Here is a 20619-nt window from a genome sequence, read left to right on the forward strand (position 1 = left end):
CCTCCCTAAGCAGAGCGCACACAGCTGTCAGACCCATGAGACATAAACACCAGGATGATACACTTAAACATGTGTTAAGCAAACATTTTACGAAGCTTACGGAGATTAATTTCATTTTGTTTGGTGTTCTAGCTACCGTGTGATAATTAATTGTGTGTGTAGTTTTTAATTGGGGGATTTACACTCATTAAAATTGTAATATTTAATCATCAGATGGCTGTTATGTAAGATTTGTATATATTTTTTTATCTGGAAGGGTAATCCCATTATATTAATGGAATGCATCAGGAAAGCAACATATTTCCATCTCCTGAAAAAAATCCACACATACACACATTCACACAGGCTCTAAACTAAACTAGTTTTGGTTTCCATGGAAACACTGGCTAATTAAGGTTCCTGTGTGTGGAGTTTGCATGTTCTCCCCGGGCCTGCGTGGGTTTTCTCCGGGTCCTCCGGTTTCGTCCCACATTCAAAAAACATGCATGGCAGGCAGATTGAACACTCCAAATTGTGCTTAGGTGTGAGAGTGACTGTTGTATGTCTTTCTGTGTCCCCCACCTCGTGCCCGAAAATTTGACGAGATTTTCTATTAAAAATCGCAACATCACTAATAATGACATCAACAGAAGAAATATTTCCAATGCAAGGAAAATTATTCATCTCCTCAAATTCAAGTGTCTCAATATATTAACATTGGAATTAACTGGGATAGGCTCCAGCAGTCCCCGCGACCATAATGAGAAATAAGCGGTACAAAAAAATGGATGGATGTATGGATATATCAAAGAGTGATAGATGTTATCACTTAAGCCACACCCAAATTGTTATTTATTTATTTTTTTAACTGGCCACGTTGCCATAGATGCTCCAGCTTTCAAGTGGTCCCCGTTGAGTGGCAAAAATCTCCTCCACTGCTGTTCTCAACCCCTCCCTTTTTACTCGAATCATGCCCGGATCGTTTAGGCGGCCGACTGGCTGTACAGATGCATATTCATGAGGTCGGAGAGAGACAGACGGGAAGGCGACAAGAGGTAGGGGGAGGAGAAAGGGAGAGACAGGAATGTCAGAAATGTAGGAGTCATAATGGATGTATAGATTGATTGGTAGAAACCACAGTCATGATGGATCAATGTCGGATGGACGATTGAGTGCAGAGAAGATAGATAGGTATATGGCTTGATCGGTCATAAAAGAGAGAGCAATAGTGGGGTTTAATGCTCAGCCAAAATTCACGAGATGATAGCGATACACATATTAGTTTGAAAGCAATGGCTCCATTCATTACACAAACACACTGAAATGATTAGATTATATTAGATTAGATTAGATTAGATTCACCTTTATTAGTCTCTCACTGGACATTCACATTTCACAGCAGCAAAACGATGAAAGGAAAGAAGTAGAAAAACAAAATACAGCAGCTACTGGAAAGGCAGCTACTCTCGTGGTGCCATCTTGAAGTCCAAATACAAAAAAATAAAATAATATGACAACACAAAGACATTCAATCTTAAGCACTTTCTGCAGCCTCTTTGTTGTATGAAGCAGTTATATATGAAATTGGAGAGGATAAAAGCCTCCTTTTCACCAGTGGATCAGGGACATCATGGTGAAATGTGCATATCTACTACAAGCTAAATGTTGAAAGCAAACACAAATCTATAGCATCCATTGACGAAAAGAGACACACAAGAGTCTCACATAACCTATCCCATATAAATACGCTTCAATTCCGAGCTGCGACAGTTCCACATACGCATCGGCGCTCTGCGCAGATGCTCCATTCTTCTCATCGCGGGCTTCTCAAGCCACACGTCCATCCATCCGCAGACTGTCCAACAGCACCGACCTTTCCGCTGAACAAAGCGGGGCTGTGAAAATGCTGCCCATTACAGCTGCAAAAAAGTACAATCACACCAGAACTGTCCAGTTATTAGAGTCAAATGGCACTGACATTCCTCCCAAATCAAAAAAAGTGCTGACATATTTGTGCTGCCGAAAAGGAGACTCAGCATAGTCTCCTCCTTGATGAATATCGTGGCCAAAAATGTTGAAAAACAATCCGTATCCCTTCCATACGATGCACAACAACTCAAAGTGACAAAAGAAAACACAAAAACAACAGGAAATGCAAGGCTCGTGAGTGCACTTGCCGACGACTGCCTACTCGGACACCATCTTGGACTTCTAACAGACCTGTCATCCCGTGGAAGAGCTTTTAATTGTGGCTGTTACTGTGCGGTATGCTGCTAGCATAGATTGATGAACAAAGATTTTTAGTCAGACTTCAGCTGTATTGTATTATATTGTATTGTAATGTATTGTATTGTATTGTATTGTATTGTATTGTATTGTATTCCCTCTCGGATAGCTCTACCGACTAAATGCCCCAGCTACTCTTGTGACTTCTATTCTTTGCGCCTTATCATGACTTATCATGTAAATGACAACAGTTTTGAAACAACCCATTCATCAAAGATGCGTCTTATACCCTGAGAGCGCCTTAAATATGGTCTAATCTTTTGTCGTCCATGGTCCAATTTTTAAAACAAGCATACACACAAATCGAATACAATGCATTTGTGGATCTTTATTCGATTTAGCATAATTAAGGCTTAATTAAGTCTCTATTATCCTCAAAATGGCACTTAATCCCCGCATCCACTCTATTAAGGTCTTAAAAAGGCAACATAATCTGTAAACAACATTGCAATAGTTGTCAAATTCGTAATTAGTGTTTTGCATTTATGTATAGAAGAAGATGGAGGAAGCGCCAGTAACCACTTGGTAGAAGGGTCGTGGCCTGACAGAAGAGGGGGATTTGGTTGCCACAAAAACAGAAGAATTAAATATTTTGTGTCTCGGATTAATTTAAATATGGAGATGAAATCTTTCATATATGGGTTGAATATATAATGCTAATTTTGCGCTTCTTCACGCAAAACCAATATGTTTGTCGTACTTTGCAGAGTCACCTTGGGAAACAAAAATTCAGCCAATGTTGGGCACTGATCGCTAAACATCAATTCAGCCACACTCACTCATATTTATAGGCAATTTTGAGCCTTGAATGCGAGATAGCTGAAGGGGGAAACGGGTGGGGTGATGAGGGGACATGATTCAATACCAGAGTCTCTGGACTGTGAGGCAGACATGCTAACCACAAGCCCACGATGCTCCGTAAAATCGGATTTTCTCCCAAATGAGCATCCCTAAACGATTGTAGTCGACACACGGCGCAATATTTAGCGTACCTTTTGCTGGTGTTACTGTCATCCATTACATTGGAGTTTTCCTGATATTGTAATGATGCATTCAAAAACTAAATGGACTGGATCAAGACCAAAGTATAATGGTTTCTTTAGTTGACAGCGGCCACACCCCTCTTTAGGCTTAACAGGAAATCTGCTTAGTCAATTGTTGTGATGCTGGTAACAAACAAACAAAAGATTGAAACCAAACCTCGGCGTAACAAACAATCAAACGAGGTGGTTGAGCACTTTGAGTTATAAATATTTCAGATCTTCTGTGGAAATGAGCAGTCATGATGAATAAAACAAAACATCTAATGGGTATGACCAGGTTGAGACACATAAGTGAATAAATGATGTTTGAAAGCAAGAAGAGAACCACGATGAAACAGAACATTTTTTTCCGATGGTGTCTCAAGATAAAGAAAAGATCCAGTATTTTATCTTCACAATGGCATACAAGCGAGCCAGCTGTTAGCTAGCAGATTGCCAGCAAAAGTAAACCAACAAACTGTAAAACATAAAAAATAATAAAGCACAACATTAGGATGAGGGGGAAAAAGCAGACTTGACAAGTGGAAAAGAAAGGTTTGCTTGTGAAGACTTAGCGCTCTAGAGATGGAGGCGGAACCTGATGGCTATCTATGTGACCGTCTACATTTTATGGCGCCGTTAAATAAGCCGCTGACTAGCACAGAAACGGGCCAAATGCGGCGCGCAGGCCATTAATAACGGACATAAACCTCAGAAAATGGACTGTCCTATCGGCGGGGTGCGACAGAGCGAGGACTGCAGGCGAGATTCATGCTCGCGGAGAGCAATGGAGGATAAGCCTGCTATGAGACGAGATTTAATTCACTTTGGTGCTGGTTGAAGAAGTGGAAAGATTCAAGCTACATCGTCATATAACGCTCACTAAAATAAATAAAATGTATCAGGGAGGCTTTTTTTGTGTGCCGTTGTTAGTTCAAGTGTGATACAATTTCATGCTAATAATGGGACTCTGTTAATGAATTCCACCTGGGATGAGGGAACACGTTTTCGTACAATTTCGTAGTAGCCCACACAGGATCAAGACCATTAAGCGAACGCGCTAAAGCCATCAGTGACCCTGATGAGTACAAGTGCTATTGATAAAACTTTTGAGCAATTATTACGTCCATCCTTAATTTAATAAGGCCAAGTGCTACTGTGTGACAGTCGCCCTTATGGAGCAAAGATGTTCTCCAAAGGCTCATTTGTGATTTGAGTTTAATGAAAAGAGCAAAAGTCCCTCTGAGTTTGCGATTAGCTGCTGATTGCTGCTCTCGGCTTGCTTGCTTGCTGACGCCGCTGTTGGTTGTGACCATAAATCATAATTTGATTATTTACACTGCCAACCCGAGACAACCCAATTAAACCGCCATTGAGGCAAATGTTTTGCAATGAAACTCACACTGTCTCACACTTTGAATATTTAATGGCACATTTAAACGGCCAATTTTCAACTGCGTACGTCGATCGCTCGGTTCATTGAAATATACTTTTATTGTCAGTCATATAAATTCATCACATTGCGTTGATAATAAATGTTGGTGACACACGGCTGATCCAAACTAAGTGAAAATTAGCATTTTAGTGTGCTATGCACAGGAAAATCAATTTGGATTGGATTAGCCTTTATTAGTCTCGCAGTGGATAAATTTAAATTTCACAGCAGCAAAGTGATGAAAGTAAGAGGAAAGAAAAGGAAGAAGTCGAAAAACAAAATACAGGACCTGCTGTAAAGGCAGTCAGTCTCGCGGCGCCATCTTGAAGTAAAAAAATAACAAATGTGACACAACACAAAAGACACTGTCAGTCATTCAATCTTAAACACTTTCTGCACCCTCTTTGTTGCATGAAGCAGTTCTAGATGAAAGAGGAGAAGACCAAAGTGTCCTTTTCACCAGTGGATCACAGACATCATGGTGAAATGTGCACGTCTGCTACAAGCTAAATGTTGAAGCGAACACGAAGCTGTAGCATCCACGAAAAGAGACTGTCTCACATCTCCTGTCCCATGTAAATCCGCTTCAATTCCAAGCCGCGACAGTTCCACATCCGTATCGGCGCTTTACGCTGACACTCCTTTCTTCTCATCGCGGGCTCCACAAGCCATGCATCCATCCAGCCGCAGACTGCCTAACAGCACGGACTTTTTTGCTGAACAAAGGCGCAACAGAAGCACAATCGCCTCAACGATTGTATTTCACAGAATAGTTAGGGCACCAAATAGAGCTAGCTAACTAGTTGTAAATCTGACATCGCTAAACAATTTAAATTGGTTATTTGGCTATTGAATTTGCTTTTATGAGGACATGAAAGAGAATACCAAGAATGTGGAGGTATCGGATAAACCTGCTAACCTGTGCTTATGTTGCTCAAAATTTATCCAGTTTTACCCTTTCGGGGTACAGCGGTTGTTACTGTGGACAGTTCATCGGGTTATCAGGTTATAGGGGGCACGAAAGGGTCAAGCATAAGATTTTGCTTTTGTAATAATAATAATGGCAATGGAGCAATGGAGCAATGGAGAGTGTGGAAAAGAGCTGAAGAAGCGTGTCCAGGCAGGCTGGAGCGGCTGGAGAAAAATGTCAGGTGTGATGTGTGATAGAAGGGTTTCAGCTAGGATGAAAGGAAAAGTGTATAAAACGGTGGTGAGACAAGCCATGATGTTTGGACTAGAGACAGTGCCACTGAAGAAAAGACAGGAAGCAGAGCTGCAGGTAGCAGAGCTGAAGATGTTGAGGTTTTCTTTGGGAGTGACCAGGTTGGATAGGAATAGGAATGAGTACATTAGAGGGACAACTCATATTAGAGGCTTTGGAGAGAAAGTCAGAGAGGCCAGACTGAGATGGTTTGGACATGTCCAGAGGAGAGAGAGTGACTATATTGGGAGAAGGATGCTGAGCCTTGAACTGCCAGGCAGGAGACCGAGAGGAAGACCGAAGAGGAGGTTTATGGATGTGGTCAAAGAGGACATGAAGGTAGCTGGTGTGAGAGAAGAGGATGCACAAAACCGGGATAGATGGAGGACATTGATTCGCTGTGGCGACCCCTGAGGGGAAAAGCCAAAAGGAAAAGAATAATAATAATAATAATAATAATAATAATAATAATAATAATAATAATACATTACATTTTAAGCGCCTTTCAAAGCTCTCAAGGACACTTTACAGTCACAGACAAGCATAGGTACTATAATAAAGAAAATACAATCACAAATAGAATGCAATAAATAAAATACAATGATAAATAGAAACGAGTCAGAGCTGCACAGAAAATGCAATTTTAAATGGGTGGGTTTTGAGATGGGATTTGAAGGTGGGAAGAGAATCAATGTTACGAATGTTGGGAGGAAGTGAGTTCCAAAGTTTGGGGGCAGAGCAGCTGAAGGCTCTGTCACACAGGTGGGGGGGCACACAGAGGCGGAGGGAGAAAGAGGATCTGAGGGAACGAGAGGGAATAGAAATTTGAAGAAGGTCAGATAGGTATGGGAGAGCAAGGTTAGGGATAGCTTTAAATGAATAAAGAAGAATTTTAACGTTGATTCTATATTTGACCAGGAGCTCCTGCAGGAGCTCTTGGAGGACGGGGGTGATGTGGTGAAAGGATGAAGTTCTAGTGATGATCCGGGCTGAAAAATTCTGGACGAATTGAAGTTTGTGGAGAGGTTTCTGAGGGACACCGAAGAGAAGTGAATTGCAATAGTCAATCCGGGAGGTTACAAGACTATGAACGAGGATAGCAGTGGTGTGAGGAGTGAGAGACGGGCGAAGACGATTGATATTGCGTAGGTGGAAGTACGCAAACCAGGTTAGTTATGGGAGTGGAAAGATAGTGTGCTGTCAAGAATGACACCTAGGCTTTTCACCTGTACAATTTGTTACAAAAATATAAAAGAACACTTCAATTTGTCGTAGTTATTTTGTGCATTTTTCTGTAGTTGTTATTAGCTATTGTTGGGATTTGGAGATCCGTTGCGGGCGTGGACAATATTCATGAGAACATTTTTGCATTCTCATCCTGAGCCTGACAGGAATGTAGGCGAGTTTGATTTGGATAGGGTGCAAGGTTTAGCAATAATTCTCAAACCCATTTAATTCCACTTCCTTAAAATTGTCAATAAGCACTTTGGAGGAGTGAAACATTTTGCAGCCTTGTTGAAAATACACTCATCCAATTTGATGGATTCACATTTAAATTGATGCCTGTGCAAATTTGAATGCCTTCCACGTCTCATCAGCACTCTTTGTGTGTGTGTGCTCGCCCTTAGGTGGGAGGTCACACCATGTTGCCAATCCGCTGGATGCCGCCTGAGAGCATCATGTACAGGAAGTTCACCACGGAGAGTGATGTCTGGAGTCTGGGTGTGGTCCTCTGGGAGATCTTCACCTATGGCAAACAACCCTGGTACCAGCTCTCCAATAACGAGGTACAGCGCACCGTTTCTAACTCCTATCTCATTATAACTGCGCCACAGACTTGAATAGGAAATACCACCAAAAAATTACAAATTGTAATTATTCCACTGCAGACGTATTTTGATGGTTGATTGAAGAAGCTGAAGGATATTCTGAAAATCATAATCCCAAACGGAAGCCCGCTAGCTTTAATGATGTGAATTAAATGCATGACTGTGCGGTGCAATTATGTTAATTTTTCTGTGAATAGTTTGGTTTCTCACACGTAAAATCTTCTGTGGAATTTTCTATCAATTGTGATCCGAGTTGTATAAGATAATAGCATTTTTTAAATTAAAAAAGGCATGACGGCTTCTTGAGGGAAGTGCTCACATGCTAATTTAGCTCTAAAATACTCTCATTTCAAGCTGTTTTGGGACAATTTGAAATAATCGGCTGTTGAAATGGTTTTGCCAGCACTGGCAAATGTGTACTTAAATATAGCGTATTTATTTTACCACAATGGTTGACTCATTTTGTGTTTGAATTTACTGATTAACTTGAGTTTTGGTCCAATTTCCAATTGTTTGGAAAATTGTCCACTTGGACTGCTCTGTGTCATTTCGGACTCAATTATTGTTACATATTTGGAAGTTTGTACAAATGCACACATGCTAAATTTGATAAGAAATGGCCCACTTTGAACAGAAGAATAGGGCTTTTGTATTCTTCGCTCAAACAGACTTCACTGACGGTTTTGATGGTAATCCAATTTAGATGTCATGACACTATTTGTGTAGAATTCCCAGCTAGTTTTTGGGATACAATTTAATGTGGTGAAGAGGTCTTTTTTTTCTGGCTGGAAAAATGTGTCATGCTCGAATATTGCTCAATTCCAGTGGCGGCCTGTGGATTTCATCGCGAGGCCTTCAGTTGTGCTAAGTCTGAATCACTTCACAGCTGTAAGTGTGTTGTGATTTACTACACATCCACTAGAGGGTGCCGATAGCAAAGAAATAAATTGTGACTTGAAGAACCTTAAGAAATATTGACATTAAACTGTTCAAATTTTGACGACTAACTTGCGGATTCATCATAACCTCATAAAACTGCACACTTATTTTTTGCTATTTTGCTAGCCTCGAAGCAGTCCAACCGTTCTGAATAATGTCGCTCTATTCTTGAAAAGTCTGTCTTGAAAATGGCTATAACGGTAAATCTGCAACCAACTCCATTTCTTCTCCTCCTTCAGCCATTGTGGATTGACAAAACCGCTATTAAATCAACACAAAAATTTGCTTATGCAGCCTTACGAACATAATCAGAGACACAGGTCGGAAAGTACTTGGTGTATCGAGTGGAAGAAAGGTAGATAAGGAGACTTGGTGGTGGAATGGGGAGGTGCAGGAGTGTATACAGAGAAAGAGGTTAGCAAAGAAGAAGTGGGACACTGAGAGGACGGACGAGCAGTACAAGGAGATGCAGTGCACGGTAAAAATAAAGGTGGCAAAGGCCAAACAAGAGGCCTATGATGACTTGTATGCTCGGCTGGACAGCAAGGAAGGCGAGACTGATCTTTACAGGCTGGCGAGACAGAGAGACAAAGATGGTAAGGACTTGCAGCAGGTTCGGGTGATTAAGGATAGAGATGGCAATGTATTAACAGGTGCCAGTAGTGTGATGGCAAGATGAAAGGAGTACTTTGAAGAATTGATGAATGAGGAAAATGAGAAGGAACAAAGAGTAGAAGACGTGACTGTTGTGGACCAAGACGTAGCAAACATTAGCAAGGATGAAGTGAGGAGGGCGCTGAAGAGGATGAAGGGGGGAAAGGCACTCGGGCCTGATGATTTACCAATTGAGGTATGGAAGTGTCTTGGAGAGGTGGCGGTGGTGTTCCTGACTGGGTTATTCAACAAGATCTTAGATGGTGAACAGATGCCTGAAGAATGGAGACGAAGTGTACTCGTGCCCATTTTTAAGAACAAAGGAGATGTGCAGAGTTGTACTCACTACAGAGGAATAAAGTTGATGAGCCACACAATGAAACTCTGGGAAAGAGTAGTTGAAGCTAGAATAAGAGCAGAAGTGAACATTTGTGAGCAGCAGTATGGTTTCATGCCAAAAAAGAGTACGACAGATGCAATGTTTGCTTCAAGAATGCGGATAGAGAAGTACAGAGAAGGTCAGAAGAAATTGCATTGTGTCTTTGTAGATCTGGAGAAAGCGTACAACAGGGTGCCCAGAGAAGAGCTGTGGTATTGCATGAGGAAGTCTGGAGTGACGGAAAAGTCAGAGCGGTGCAGGACATGTATCATGACTGTAAGACAGTTGTGAGGTCTGCTGTCAGTGTGACAGAGGAATTCAAGGTGGAGGTGGGACTCCACCAGGGGTCAGCTCTGAGCCCCTTCTTGTTTGCTATGGTGATGGACAGGCTGACAGACGATGTTAGAATCTCCTTGGACCATGATGTTTGCAGATGACATTGTGATCTGTAGCGAGAACGGGGAACAGGTGGCGGAGAAACTAGAGATGTGGAGATATGCCCTGGAAAGGAGAGGAATGAAGATCAGTCGCAGCAAGACGGAATATATGTGTGTGAATGAGAGGGATCCAAGTGCAAGAGTGATATTGGGAGAAGGATGCTGAGCCTTGAACTGCCAGGCAGGAGGCCGAAAGGAAGACCGAAGAGGAGGTTTATGGATGTGGTCAAAGAGGACATGAAGGTAGCTGGTGTGAGAGAAGAGGATGCACAAAACCGGGATAGATGGAGGACATTGATTCGCTGTTGCGACCCCTGAAGGGAAAAGCCGAAAGGAAAAGAAGAAGAAAGAAGAAGGAGCCTGCTAAGATACAGTGATGCAAGCTCTGGCCAGTATGCTCTTATCACTCGCGGCTTGTGATACTATGATTGGCTCGTGGTTTTCCAATCATGTGACTAGCCAATCATAGTTTGCGAGAACTCTGACGTTTCCAGTGCCTTCCATCAGGCCTTGAATTGCCAACTCGAAATCTGATTGGTTAAAGCAACACATTCATCGTCATTGATTTTTATGCTGCAGAGCCTGCAGAAGTGATTGTGAAGGCGTCCAGGCAGATTTCTGACCCTGGTAAAAAAAAATGATGGCTGAAATGTGATTGGTTGAATGCTTAAATATGAAAACACACACCTGGAAGCAGCACAATGGAAAAGCAATGAAAGGAAGCTGAAAGACAGTTTGGAATTATAATTCATGGAGAAAATATTCACATTAGTCTGTGATTCAGATATTTTTAGGCCAGCAGAGAAGGCCTTGCAGGTCCCGACGGCCAACCACTGCTTAATTTATGCAGCCCATAACCTGAGAACGCAGCAAGCTTTTCACTATCCCTGAAAGGGTTAAAATGTCGTGTTTTTTTGCAATTCCCCGACTCATTTTATATGACAATTAGTTCATTGGTTTACTTGGCAAGTACAGTAAAGTCTCGTTATATCGATATCGGATATATCGATAGTCCCGGTTATATCGATGCTATTTCTATGCACGCACGGAGAAAATTACATGCAAACAGAGTCGGATATATCGATAGTCCCGGTTATATCGATATTTTTTCGGACTCCCTTGAATATCGATATAACGAGACTTGACTGTACTAGTTTTTTTTATTTTTGTATTGAACTTTTTTTATTTTTAATCTTGGTTGTACATGCACACTCATTGATTCAATTCAAACTGAAGAATCATACTTTCATACAATTTTGAACAATACAATACATATTGATTTATATAGCCCTTTAATGCCAGCTGAAGCTTTAACTAAGCGCTTAACATACTCATTGGCCAACTTACAAAGACGCGTTTACGCTAATATTGGGTGTGTATAGCCTGATGAACTCATACAGGCTTCTGTCTTTCTTGTTTTATCACTCTCTCCATTCACTTATTTGGTTGAAAAAAATGCAATTTACTGTAAATGTCGTAACTGTCATTTTGTAGATTCACCATTGCCATTTTGGATTCGTTAGATTTTCTTTTGGTAATCATTTGACTTTGAAAGGGCATTTGAAGGTGACTTCCAAAAAGCTCACATGCCGAATTTATGACCGTATGTTGAGGGTCTTTTAAATATTTAATACAACGCACAAATTGGGCCCTGACCCAGTTTCGAGGGAAAGGCTGTCATCTCGAGCCCTTTCACCTGGCCTTGAACATTTCTGACCTCTCTCATTATTCTCCTGCCTCTCTAAGTCACTCTGGTTACAACCATGTTTAACCTTTCAACCTCCACCTCCTCGTTTGCGTCCATCCGTTCAATTCCTGACCTGAAAGCGATCTGCACAGATGAAATTTTGTTAACGTAACATTTGTTTCACTGGCAAAATGCTCAACTGACGTCATCCGTTGTTTTCATCATTAATCTTTTCAACTTGCCTGCATTCCATTTTGGATGCACGTCGTATAAAGGCTTAAAAGGCACACTTGCAAAATCTTTAAGCGATCTAAAACAAAATTGCTGACATTGCAACGACCCCCCCCCCCCAAAATGCTCTTTTTTGATTAAAACTGTCAGTGAATCGCAGCATTCATTTAACAATATGTGCCAAATGGAATTTTTTTCATCCATCTCTTGAATTAGAAAGCGTAGCCGTACTGATTGGAGTGTCTGATTTCAAAGCATCTTTGAAGATTTTTGATTCTGCTACAGGCGCCAAGAAGTGACGTCGGATCCGTGTGCTTGTCAGTTCCCATTGCATCCGACTTCATCACGCGGGTTAATAATTCATGGATGCCGCCTTTTTTTTTTTATGCCAATCCTGTGCCGCGAGGTGAAACGCATGCTCCAATCACCTTCAGCGAGTGTTCATCTCCCATATTTGTCCACTCCACACCCGCACCCAACTTCTCTAGGTGATCGAGTGCATCACCCAAGGCAGGGTGCTTCAGCGCCCCAGGTCCTGCCCCAAAGAGGTCTACAACCTTATGCTGGGCTGCTGGCAAAGAGAGCCCCACATGAGACTCAACATTAAGGAGATCCACAGCCTGCTCCTCAACCTGGCCAAAGCCTCGCCCGTCTATTTGGATATACTGGGATGAAGGCGGAGGAAAGATGCAAGTTGTCGCTGTACAGGATGTGAAAACAACTTTTAAAGGCAATCCAAAAAAAAAAGGATCCCCCAAACACCAACTCCCCCCTATTCCCCTTTTCATCTCTCCTGCAAAAAAATGGGAAAAGATCCTTATGGAACGCTTTGCTGGTCTGAACAGAGTGACTTATTTCAACAGGGAATCCTCCTTGGAGCTTTTCCATGTAAATATGAAATTGGATGAAAGGTTGCTGATTTTTGGGGGGAGGATTTGGATTCCTGCGATATGGAGCTCGAATGACAATGTTTCCCGCTTCCTCACCATTAATTAGCTTCTCCTACACACACACATACACACGCATATACACACTCATTGACTAACACAATTTCCTAGTTCATTGTTGCCCCCAAGAAAGGTTGATGAAGGATGGTAAATTCCAACAAATTTGTGGGGCTGAATATTGGCCAAGTAATTTATCATTTATTTATTGAATGGCATTAATATATAAAAATGTTCTTTTTTTATTGTATATAATTTTTATACATTTTATTTATGATTTAAGTACTTCATTTTTTGCCCCTTCCATACACAAAAGTATCTAATATTAATAATAATACATTTTGTTGCTAAGCACCTTTCAAAACTCTCCAGTACACTTCACAGTCACGGGATAAGAAATTTTTGTTTTTCCGGGTGAGCAGCGGCAGCCACACGCGGCAGTGTTCACTCAACCCGAAAGTAACTCAAACTCACGCCACTAAAGTGAATGCGTATCTAAACGCTTTCCCAAGAAGACTCACTGAAAGAAATAACATTGAGCAACAGTAAATTGTAATCATGGAAGCCAAATGACTGCCTGAACATTATTTTTGAGTTCAAAAATGTGTTTTATTCATTCACTGCCATTTGTGAATTTATTCGGGAATTGAAAAGCATGACGAGCAGCGTCATTCCCGAACAAATGGGAATTGTTCAGGTTTTGTTTTTTCTTGCGGCGGCTGCCGATAAAGCGCTGGTCAGACCTCTGGCAATGTTTCTCCATCCCACGAGGGGACATCATATGCCTTTTGTACCCCCATGCTTCCCCCATTTCAAGCTCATATAACTCCAGACCCATATAACTTGGGAATTACATATTTGTTTCTGATGAAAGAAGAGAGTCGAAGGTTTCTTACGCTGCATTGAATGTTTATGTAGTCCTAAAACTCAATATTCTATGGGTCCTGCTATTTGATTGAAAATGACAAAAACCCTGGCACTGGATTAGACACCGTTTTGCACATGTCTGGCAGTGAATGAGTTCATTTTTTTGTAGCACATCTAAGCTCTGAGATCAAGTATTTGGCTCCTTCCTGATTACTGCATTTTGTATATCCTTGGGTTGTGTCTGCGTGATAATAAAATTGTTTTGATGAACTGAAATATTTGTGTGTGTGTGTGTGTGTCTGATAAATATGCAAAGAGCACAGAAATCAGAAAGGGGCAAATACTATTATCACAACACTGTCATTTACAAATATGACTTCGTAGAAACAAAAACAATCCTTCTAGTTTGCAATCCATACTAACCATTATGGTTTTTTTTTGTATTGCACAGTATAGTTCATATTTGTTGTTAGTGTTGTTATTATTAATATTAATATAATACAACCAATTATATGATGATGCAATGACCATAATAATAATAATAATAATAATAATAATAAATACCATTAGTGTTATTATTAAAATCTGATGTGCTAGATAAAAAAGAAGGGCAGATTTGGCATCAACCCAAAATATATAAAAAAGTCTACTTGTATCTCAGATTTAAAACATATTTATCTGTGTAATTATTAGAGATAAGCATGGAAATCGACAAGAAACTCTCATTTATTAAATTAAATCCAATGTTTGTATTGTATTTATTATATTCCGTATTTAACTGTTGTTGTTTTCATTTTTGTATTTTGTAATTTTTTTTGACTACTTATTTATTTGTATTCTTTTTAACTTATAACCGAAGTCACACATTCCTGAAGAAACAAAAGGAGAGTTACATGCAAAAATTCTACTTTGAATCATTATTTGGAAAGGCTGAACAGACAGAATAAGAACATTCGGACTCTTCTTGATGAAGTAGAAGCACGTCAACGTGTCGAATTGCAAATACCACTAATACATAGCGATTTTTTGACTTTACAAGACAAAACGTAACGCATTACTCCTATTGTTATTTTTGAACTAAATAGATGGATTTAGTAGGCCATCCCCAATTGTTTATCTTTTAAAAGCGTGACTGGTCTTGCTGCACAACATGATGTCGTAAGACCTTTTTTTATAAGGTGTAACATGATGACACCCCACCCCCCCAAACCCCACCGTGAACCTATACTTTAAAAACTAACAGATGCTTCAATTTTGCCGTGTCAGGGTTCGATTGATTGACATGGCTGCCCACCCCCCATTTATGGCTATTAGTTTCCAAGGGGTCATTGTCAATGGACTTGTTCATACGAAACCTGAGAGGAAATGTTCCTAATATACAATCATGCGTTATTATAGGGAAGAGATGTAGTTCCATTGTGCTCCTCATTAGTTTAGCCTCTTAACAATTAAATATTTTTTTAAAGTGGCAAAAAATAAGGTGGAACCTGAGACTAAAAGCTAAACATCTTCACTCAAATATGTAACTCATTTTTTGCTGCGGGTCACATTGAAGTTACGGTTTCCTCTAGGGGTCCATTATTGAATTTAGGGAAGCCATTAGAATGTTTCATTCCCTCCACATATTACATATAGAGCGCACAATAAATTAATTAACTCATTCACTGCCAGGCCGTGTGCAAAAAATGTGCCCATTCCAGTGCCAGGGTTTTTGTCATTGTCACTCGAATTCCAGGACCCACAGAATATTGAGGTTGACTACATAAACATACGATACAGCGTTAGAAACCTTAGTCTCTCTTCTTTCATCAGAAAAAAAGAGTCAAATTATATGAATCTGGAGTTATATGGACTTGAAATAACGGCAGCTGTCCAAAATACAATGCAATACATACATATTGGTTTACATAGTGCTTTAACAAAGCGCTAACATGGAAAAAAAGGGGAAATGCTGCCCCTTGTGGAAGAGAAAAAACATCGCCAAAGGTCTGGCCAGAGCTTTATCGGCACCTAAGCAAGAAAAAAACTAAACCAAACTAATTCGGTAATGGCCGGTATGTGTCATATTTTCAATCCCCAAATAAATTTGAGAATGGCAGTGAATGAGTTAATGTATAACTAGTTGTCAAATTTGAAGTAAAAAATAATGACTGTTATTGTGGTTTACATTGGTCAATTTGAAATTTTGGACAGTTTGATTTGCTTTCGAGGGCCGAATAACATGATGAACTGGGCCAGTTTTGGCCCTAGGCCCTTTGCTTTGACACCAGTGTCTTAACTGGTGATATGCTCATAACCCTGTGCTGTCAATGATGTGAAAAGGTGCTAAAAGGCGGAACTTCACTCCCTTCCCCTTACATCTGAATTAATTTATTTATTTATTTATTTATTTATTTATTTAGGGTGGTAGGACAAACTTCAAAATGTACCCCAGTTCTTGCTTGTTCATGTAGATTTACCATCTGCATTGCAGCCCATACAGCAACAAAGAATTGTTCATTTCGACCACGATTACCATTTACATTTCATTTTAAATAAGTTTTGTTCGGTTTATGTTTTACTGTCTAACAAAGCTTAGCAAACCTTTTCCAGACGCTGTTAGATACGTGGCAGGTGCGGTTCTTCTGGTTAACTCATATTAAATGCTCAGGCCTCTTAGCACTCAGACATGCTTCAAAACTGTGAGTGTATGTGTGTGTTACACAAACTGTTTACCTTCTCCCGCTGTCGCTCCATCTTTACACCCACACACACATAAACGCACGTGCGCACACACACACACACACACACACACACACACACACACACACACACACACACACACACACACACACACTCGCTGAAAGACACGACGGTCCGAGGAGGAAATTGAATTGTGCATGTTTTATTATTTGAGCGCTGCAGTCCTCTGTAATGGTGTAATGTATATTTCATTACGGGGGGCCTAATGGGGTCCATTAGCGCGGGCCTCCTCGCAGACATTCAAGACTTATTGTTTTATGGCAGAGGATGAAAAAAAGGGAGCAGGGGAGGACAGAGAGGAATGAGGAGACGTAGTGTGGCAATGGGTGAAAGGAGTCGAGGGGTAGGGAGGAAAAGGTTGCAGGCGTGACGGTGGAGTAGACGAGTCAAGGTGGGGTGTCGCCGCAGGATAGTGCGTGTCCTCGAGGAGTCCATGAGAGTGAGCATCCATCATTTTGCAACACTGTCACTACACACCAGGAATGGACCACGAATGTATAATTTGTTTTGTTTTTTTCTGTCTTTTTGAGTTGTTTTATGTTTGAACTGTTTTGCAAGGGTACAGGGGAGTTTGATACACAGTAAACTAGGTTTTCCATCACAGGTGTCAAAGCCAAGGCCCGGGGACCAAATTGGGCCTGCCACATCATTTTATTCGGTCCGCGAAAGCAAATCAAACTTGTGAAATCCGATGATGCTTGATGAAGTCCGAACCAAAATTTCAAATTGTCCTGTGTAAACCATAATAGCAGTCACTGTTCTTGACTTCAGATTTAAAATCTGTTGTATGCTTTGTATATAATATGTGGGGAGATTACCGTAATTTCCGGACTTCCGAGCGCACCTGATTATAAATTTCACTCAGGACATTTTTAAAGGACAAAACATTTTGTACATACATAAACCACACCCGACTATAAACCGCATGTTTATAGGGAAAGACGGGACACGGAAAATGTTTTCAAAGTTTTAATAATATACCTTAACTTTTCTACGCGGCAGCAACACAACATGCATTACGGTAGTAACACAAAAAACATGCCGGTACAAGTGAGACGAGGCGGCAACACTTTAGCACTCGCTAACAGATTTGGGTACAAAAACATACTAAGTCACTGAGACACGGAAGAAATACGTTAGCAAAAGTTGCTATTCGCATACGGCCAGTTTTGGTAAACGATTTCTCGCCACTGGTTATCCAAACCTCGCCACTGGTTATCCAAACCTCCCATTCAACTCGGAGGGCCACTTTAAATGCACGTTTCACACTTGTAGTTATCGTAGTAACATTAACTTGCGTCTTCCTCCTCGCATATAATCACCGTGTCTCACTCTTACATTTAGTGCTCGAGCGCCCCATGGCAGCCGTTACAATGCATAAATGCATACATTGGCCGCATCGTAGCATAAACCGCAGGGTTGAAAGCTTGTGACAAAAGTCGCGTCTTATAGTCCGGAAATTACGGTAAACATTGTAATGGCTTCCCCAAATTCATACCGGCCCCTAAGAGGAAACCTTAACTACAATGTGGCCCAAGGTAACAAAATAATTTGACACCCATGCATTACACAGTCAGGATTTCGGACTCGTCGCTGATGTTATTTTGGTACATGTCCCTGTTCAGGATAAATGGCGTTGAACTGATGATTGCGTTTGCTGCCGAGTCTTATTTTGTAGATCCAATTAATGATGGAAATGTTCGAAGCGGTCTCAAATAAAGTCCCATAGGATGGGTGGGCCAGATTGTGATTGGCTGATGACCATGTTGGGGGAGGGGGTTCACACCACCTAGTGCGATCAAAAATATCAGGTCGACAGAACAAGATAGGAGTAATGAGACAGGCAGTGATTTGCGATAGTGGGGGGAATGGGGGAGGTGTCATTGATCTCATTAAATAATGAATTTACAATTTGAATTGGTTGTAAAATGAACATTTTAATGCTTTCTTCTTTTTTTTAATTTAAATATTCACTAACTAACTAACTAATAAAATAACCCAAATTAAAAAAGAAAGCTCCACACACAGACGTTTACCTACATACACAGTCGCTTGCATGCTACAAGGAGAGTCACGCTGTAAATATACCATGCATGAGAGGAGATTTTCTTTCATTATGTTATCATACAAAAAATAAAAGCATCAAATCATAACCTCAAACATTTGGTGTCCGGAAACCTTCATGTAATATTCATAAAAATAATAATAATAATAGTGTTGATTAAAAAAATAATAATGTGGAATAAGCGGACTCACTTTATGTAATGACAATGGCACTTGATGGTATTGGTGTTTTTGTACTTGACTGGAATTGTTTCACTGGGTTGATTTGGATTGATCATTTGGTAATCTATCCTCTGAAGTATATGCCGATACCGTCCATTAGTAATCGTTGTACTAAGTTCATCCTGTCTACTTGATATCTAATATTAAGCAGATTCTTTACTTACAGACATTGTAGGTGTTCAAATAGTTGACATGTTTCGGCGACTACTTCCGCCTTCGTCAGAGTGTCATGGATGTTGTTGTGACGCGCCATTTTCAGCTGGTGTTGCTATGAGGGCGTGACCTACCTGTCAGCAACCAACCTGGAGCAGCATCCTGGAGGGACGGACGGACAGCGGGGGGCGTGACTTGCCTGTCAGATCTGACAGGTAGGTCACGCCCTCATAGCAACACCAGCTGAAAATGGCGCGTCACAACAACATCCGTGACACTCTGACGAAGGCGGAAGTAGTCGCCGAAACACGTCAGCTATTTGAACACCTATACTGTCTGTAAGTAAAGAATCTGCTTAATATTCGTCCATTAGTAAGATTGGCCAACACTGATCCTTCACATTTGTCACTTTTGAGGATGATTATTTTAATGGGAGAAATGGTCACTTATTTATTTGCATCATCGATTAATCAAATCGGAAAAACAAAATCTTTCCAAATGTCCATTCCTTTACTTGCACAATGTAAAAACAAAAAACAGGACATTATTTCCAATTGGCTAACTGCAAAGTATGGGCTCCGGGCCATCAGCAATGAAAGTTATTGATCAACATATATAATGCATATTCCACAAAAAATCAGCCGATCGATGGCTGATCGATCGAAGACCCACTGATATATGTATACTGTGTACTGTTTTTGTTTTCCACGGTTGCCTTTTGCAGCCGTAAGTACTGATAAAGACATTCAATGCTTTTCAAGGTGGTCACTCGAGTGTTAAAGACACTCCACGGTTTTCCACAGCATGATCACACAACCATGCTGGGCAATAGTGCAGAAGGCAGAGTGCATGATTGGGTTTAAAAGAAAAAAAACAAATCTCCTACAGCTTTCCACAAAAAGAAAATTCAAATTGGTGGGCACTGCTTTGATACTCAAGCCAAGTATAAAAGTGTAAAATCTAGCGGCAGTGTGTCGATTTTTTTTGTCCTTTGATAAGCAAGATTTTTGTACTTATACCTGTAAAAAAATAATTTATTTTCTTTTTTTATGTGTCATTTTGTTGACTCACAGTCGACAGTGCTCTCAGTCCAAATTCTTAATTTCTTACATTCTTTCCATTTACTGTACCAACAACTTCTTTTGGTAACCAACAAAATATTAATAAAAATATATGAAAAATATTTATATATATATATTTGTTTTTTTTAATGTAACAACTTGTTTCACCCTCCTTAGTATCAAAAATGTATGGCTGTCCTACCCCAATATTAAAAATGGTTCAGTCCAATCATTTTCCATACACAAAAACAAAGTAGCCTCCTAAGAATTTCTTACATTGTTTCCATTTACTGTACCAAGAACGTCTTTTGGTAACATCAAAATAATAATAAAAAAATATGAAAAAAATATTATTTTTAATGTGATAAGTTGTTTCCCCCTCCTTAGTATCAAAACGTATGGTTGCTCCACCCCAAAATTAAAAATGGTTCTGTCCAATCATTTTCCATCCACAAAAACAAAGTAGCCTCCCAAGTTTTTACTTTTG

At 40.4% G+C, this 20619-nt stretch overlaps 1 protein-coding gene across 5 annotated transcripts in view; it reads left to right on the top strand.

Annotated features, from left to right (window-relative positions):
* The window catches only part of ntrk2a (neurotrophic tyrosine kinase, receptor, type 2a), a 104377-nt gene extending 85585 nt beyond the window's left edge, over positions 1-18792 (top strand). For all 5 annotated transcript variants that reach the window (XM_088994170.1, XM_088994171.1, XM_088994172.1 and 2 more), the window contains 2 exons: positions 7552-7710; positions 12568-18792. In XM_088994170.1, the coding sequence (XP_088850296.1) occupies positions 7552-7710; positions 12568-12753 (345 nt within the window). In that variant the 3' untranslated portion in view covers positions 12754-18792. The remainder of the gene's footprint in view (positions 1-7551; positions 7711-12567) is intronic.
* Positions 18793-20619: the final 1827 nt, after the last annotated feature.

This window comes from Hippocampus bargibanti, linkage group LG04 (assembly GCF_051943395.1).
Source record: "Hippocampus bargibanti isolate YZ-2025 linkage group LG04, ASM5194339v1, whole genome shotgun sequence".
In the NCBI taxonomy this organism is placed as follows: domain Eukaryota; kingdom Metazoa; phylum Chordata; class Actinopteri; order Syngnathiformes; family Syngnathidae; genus Hippocampus; species Hippocampus bargibanti.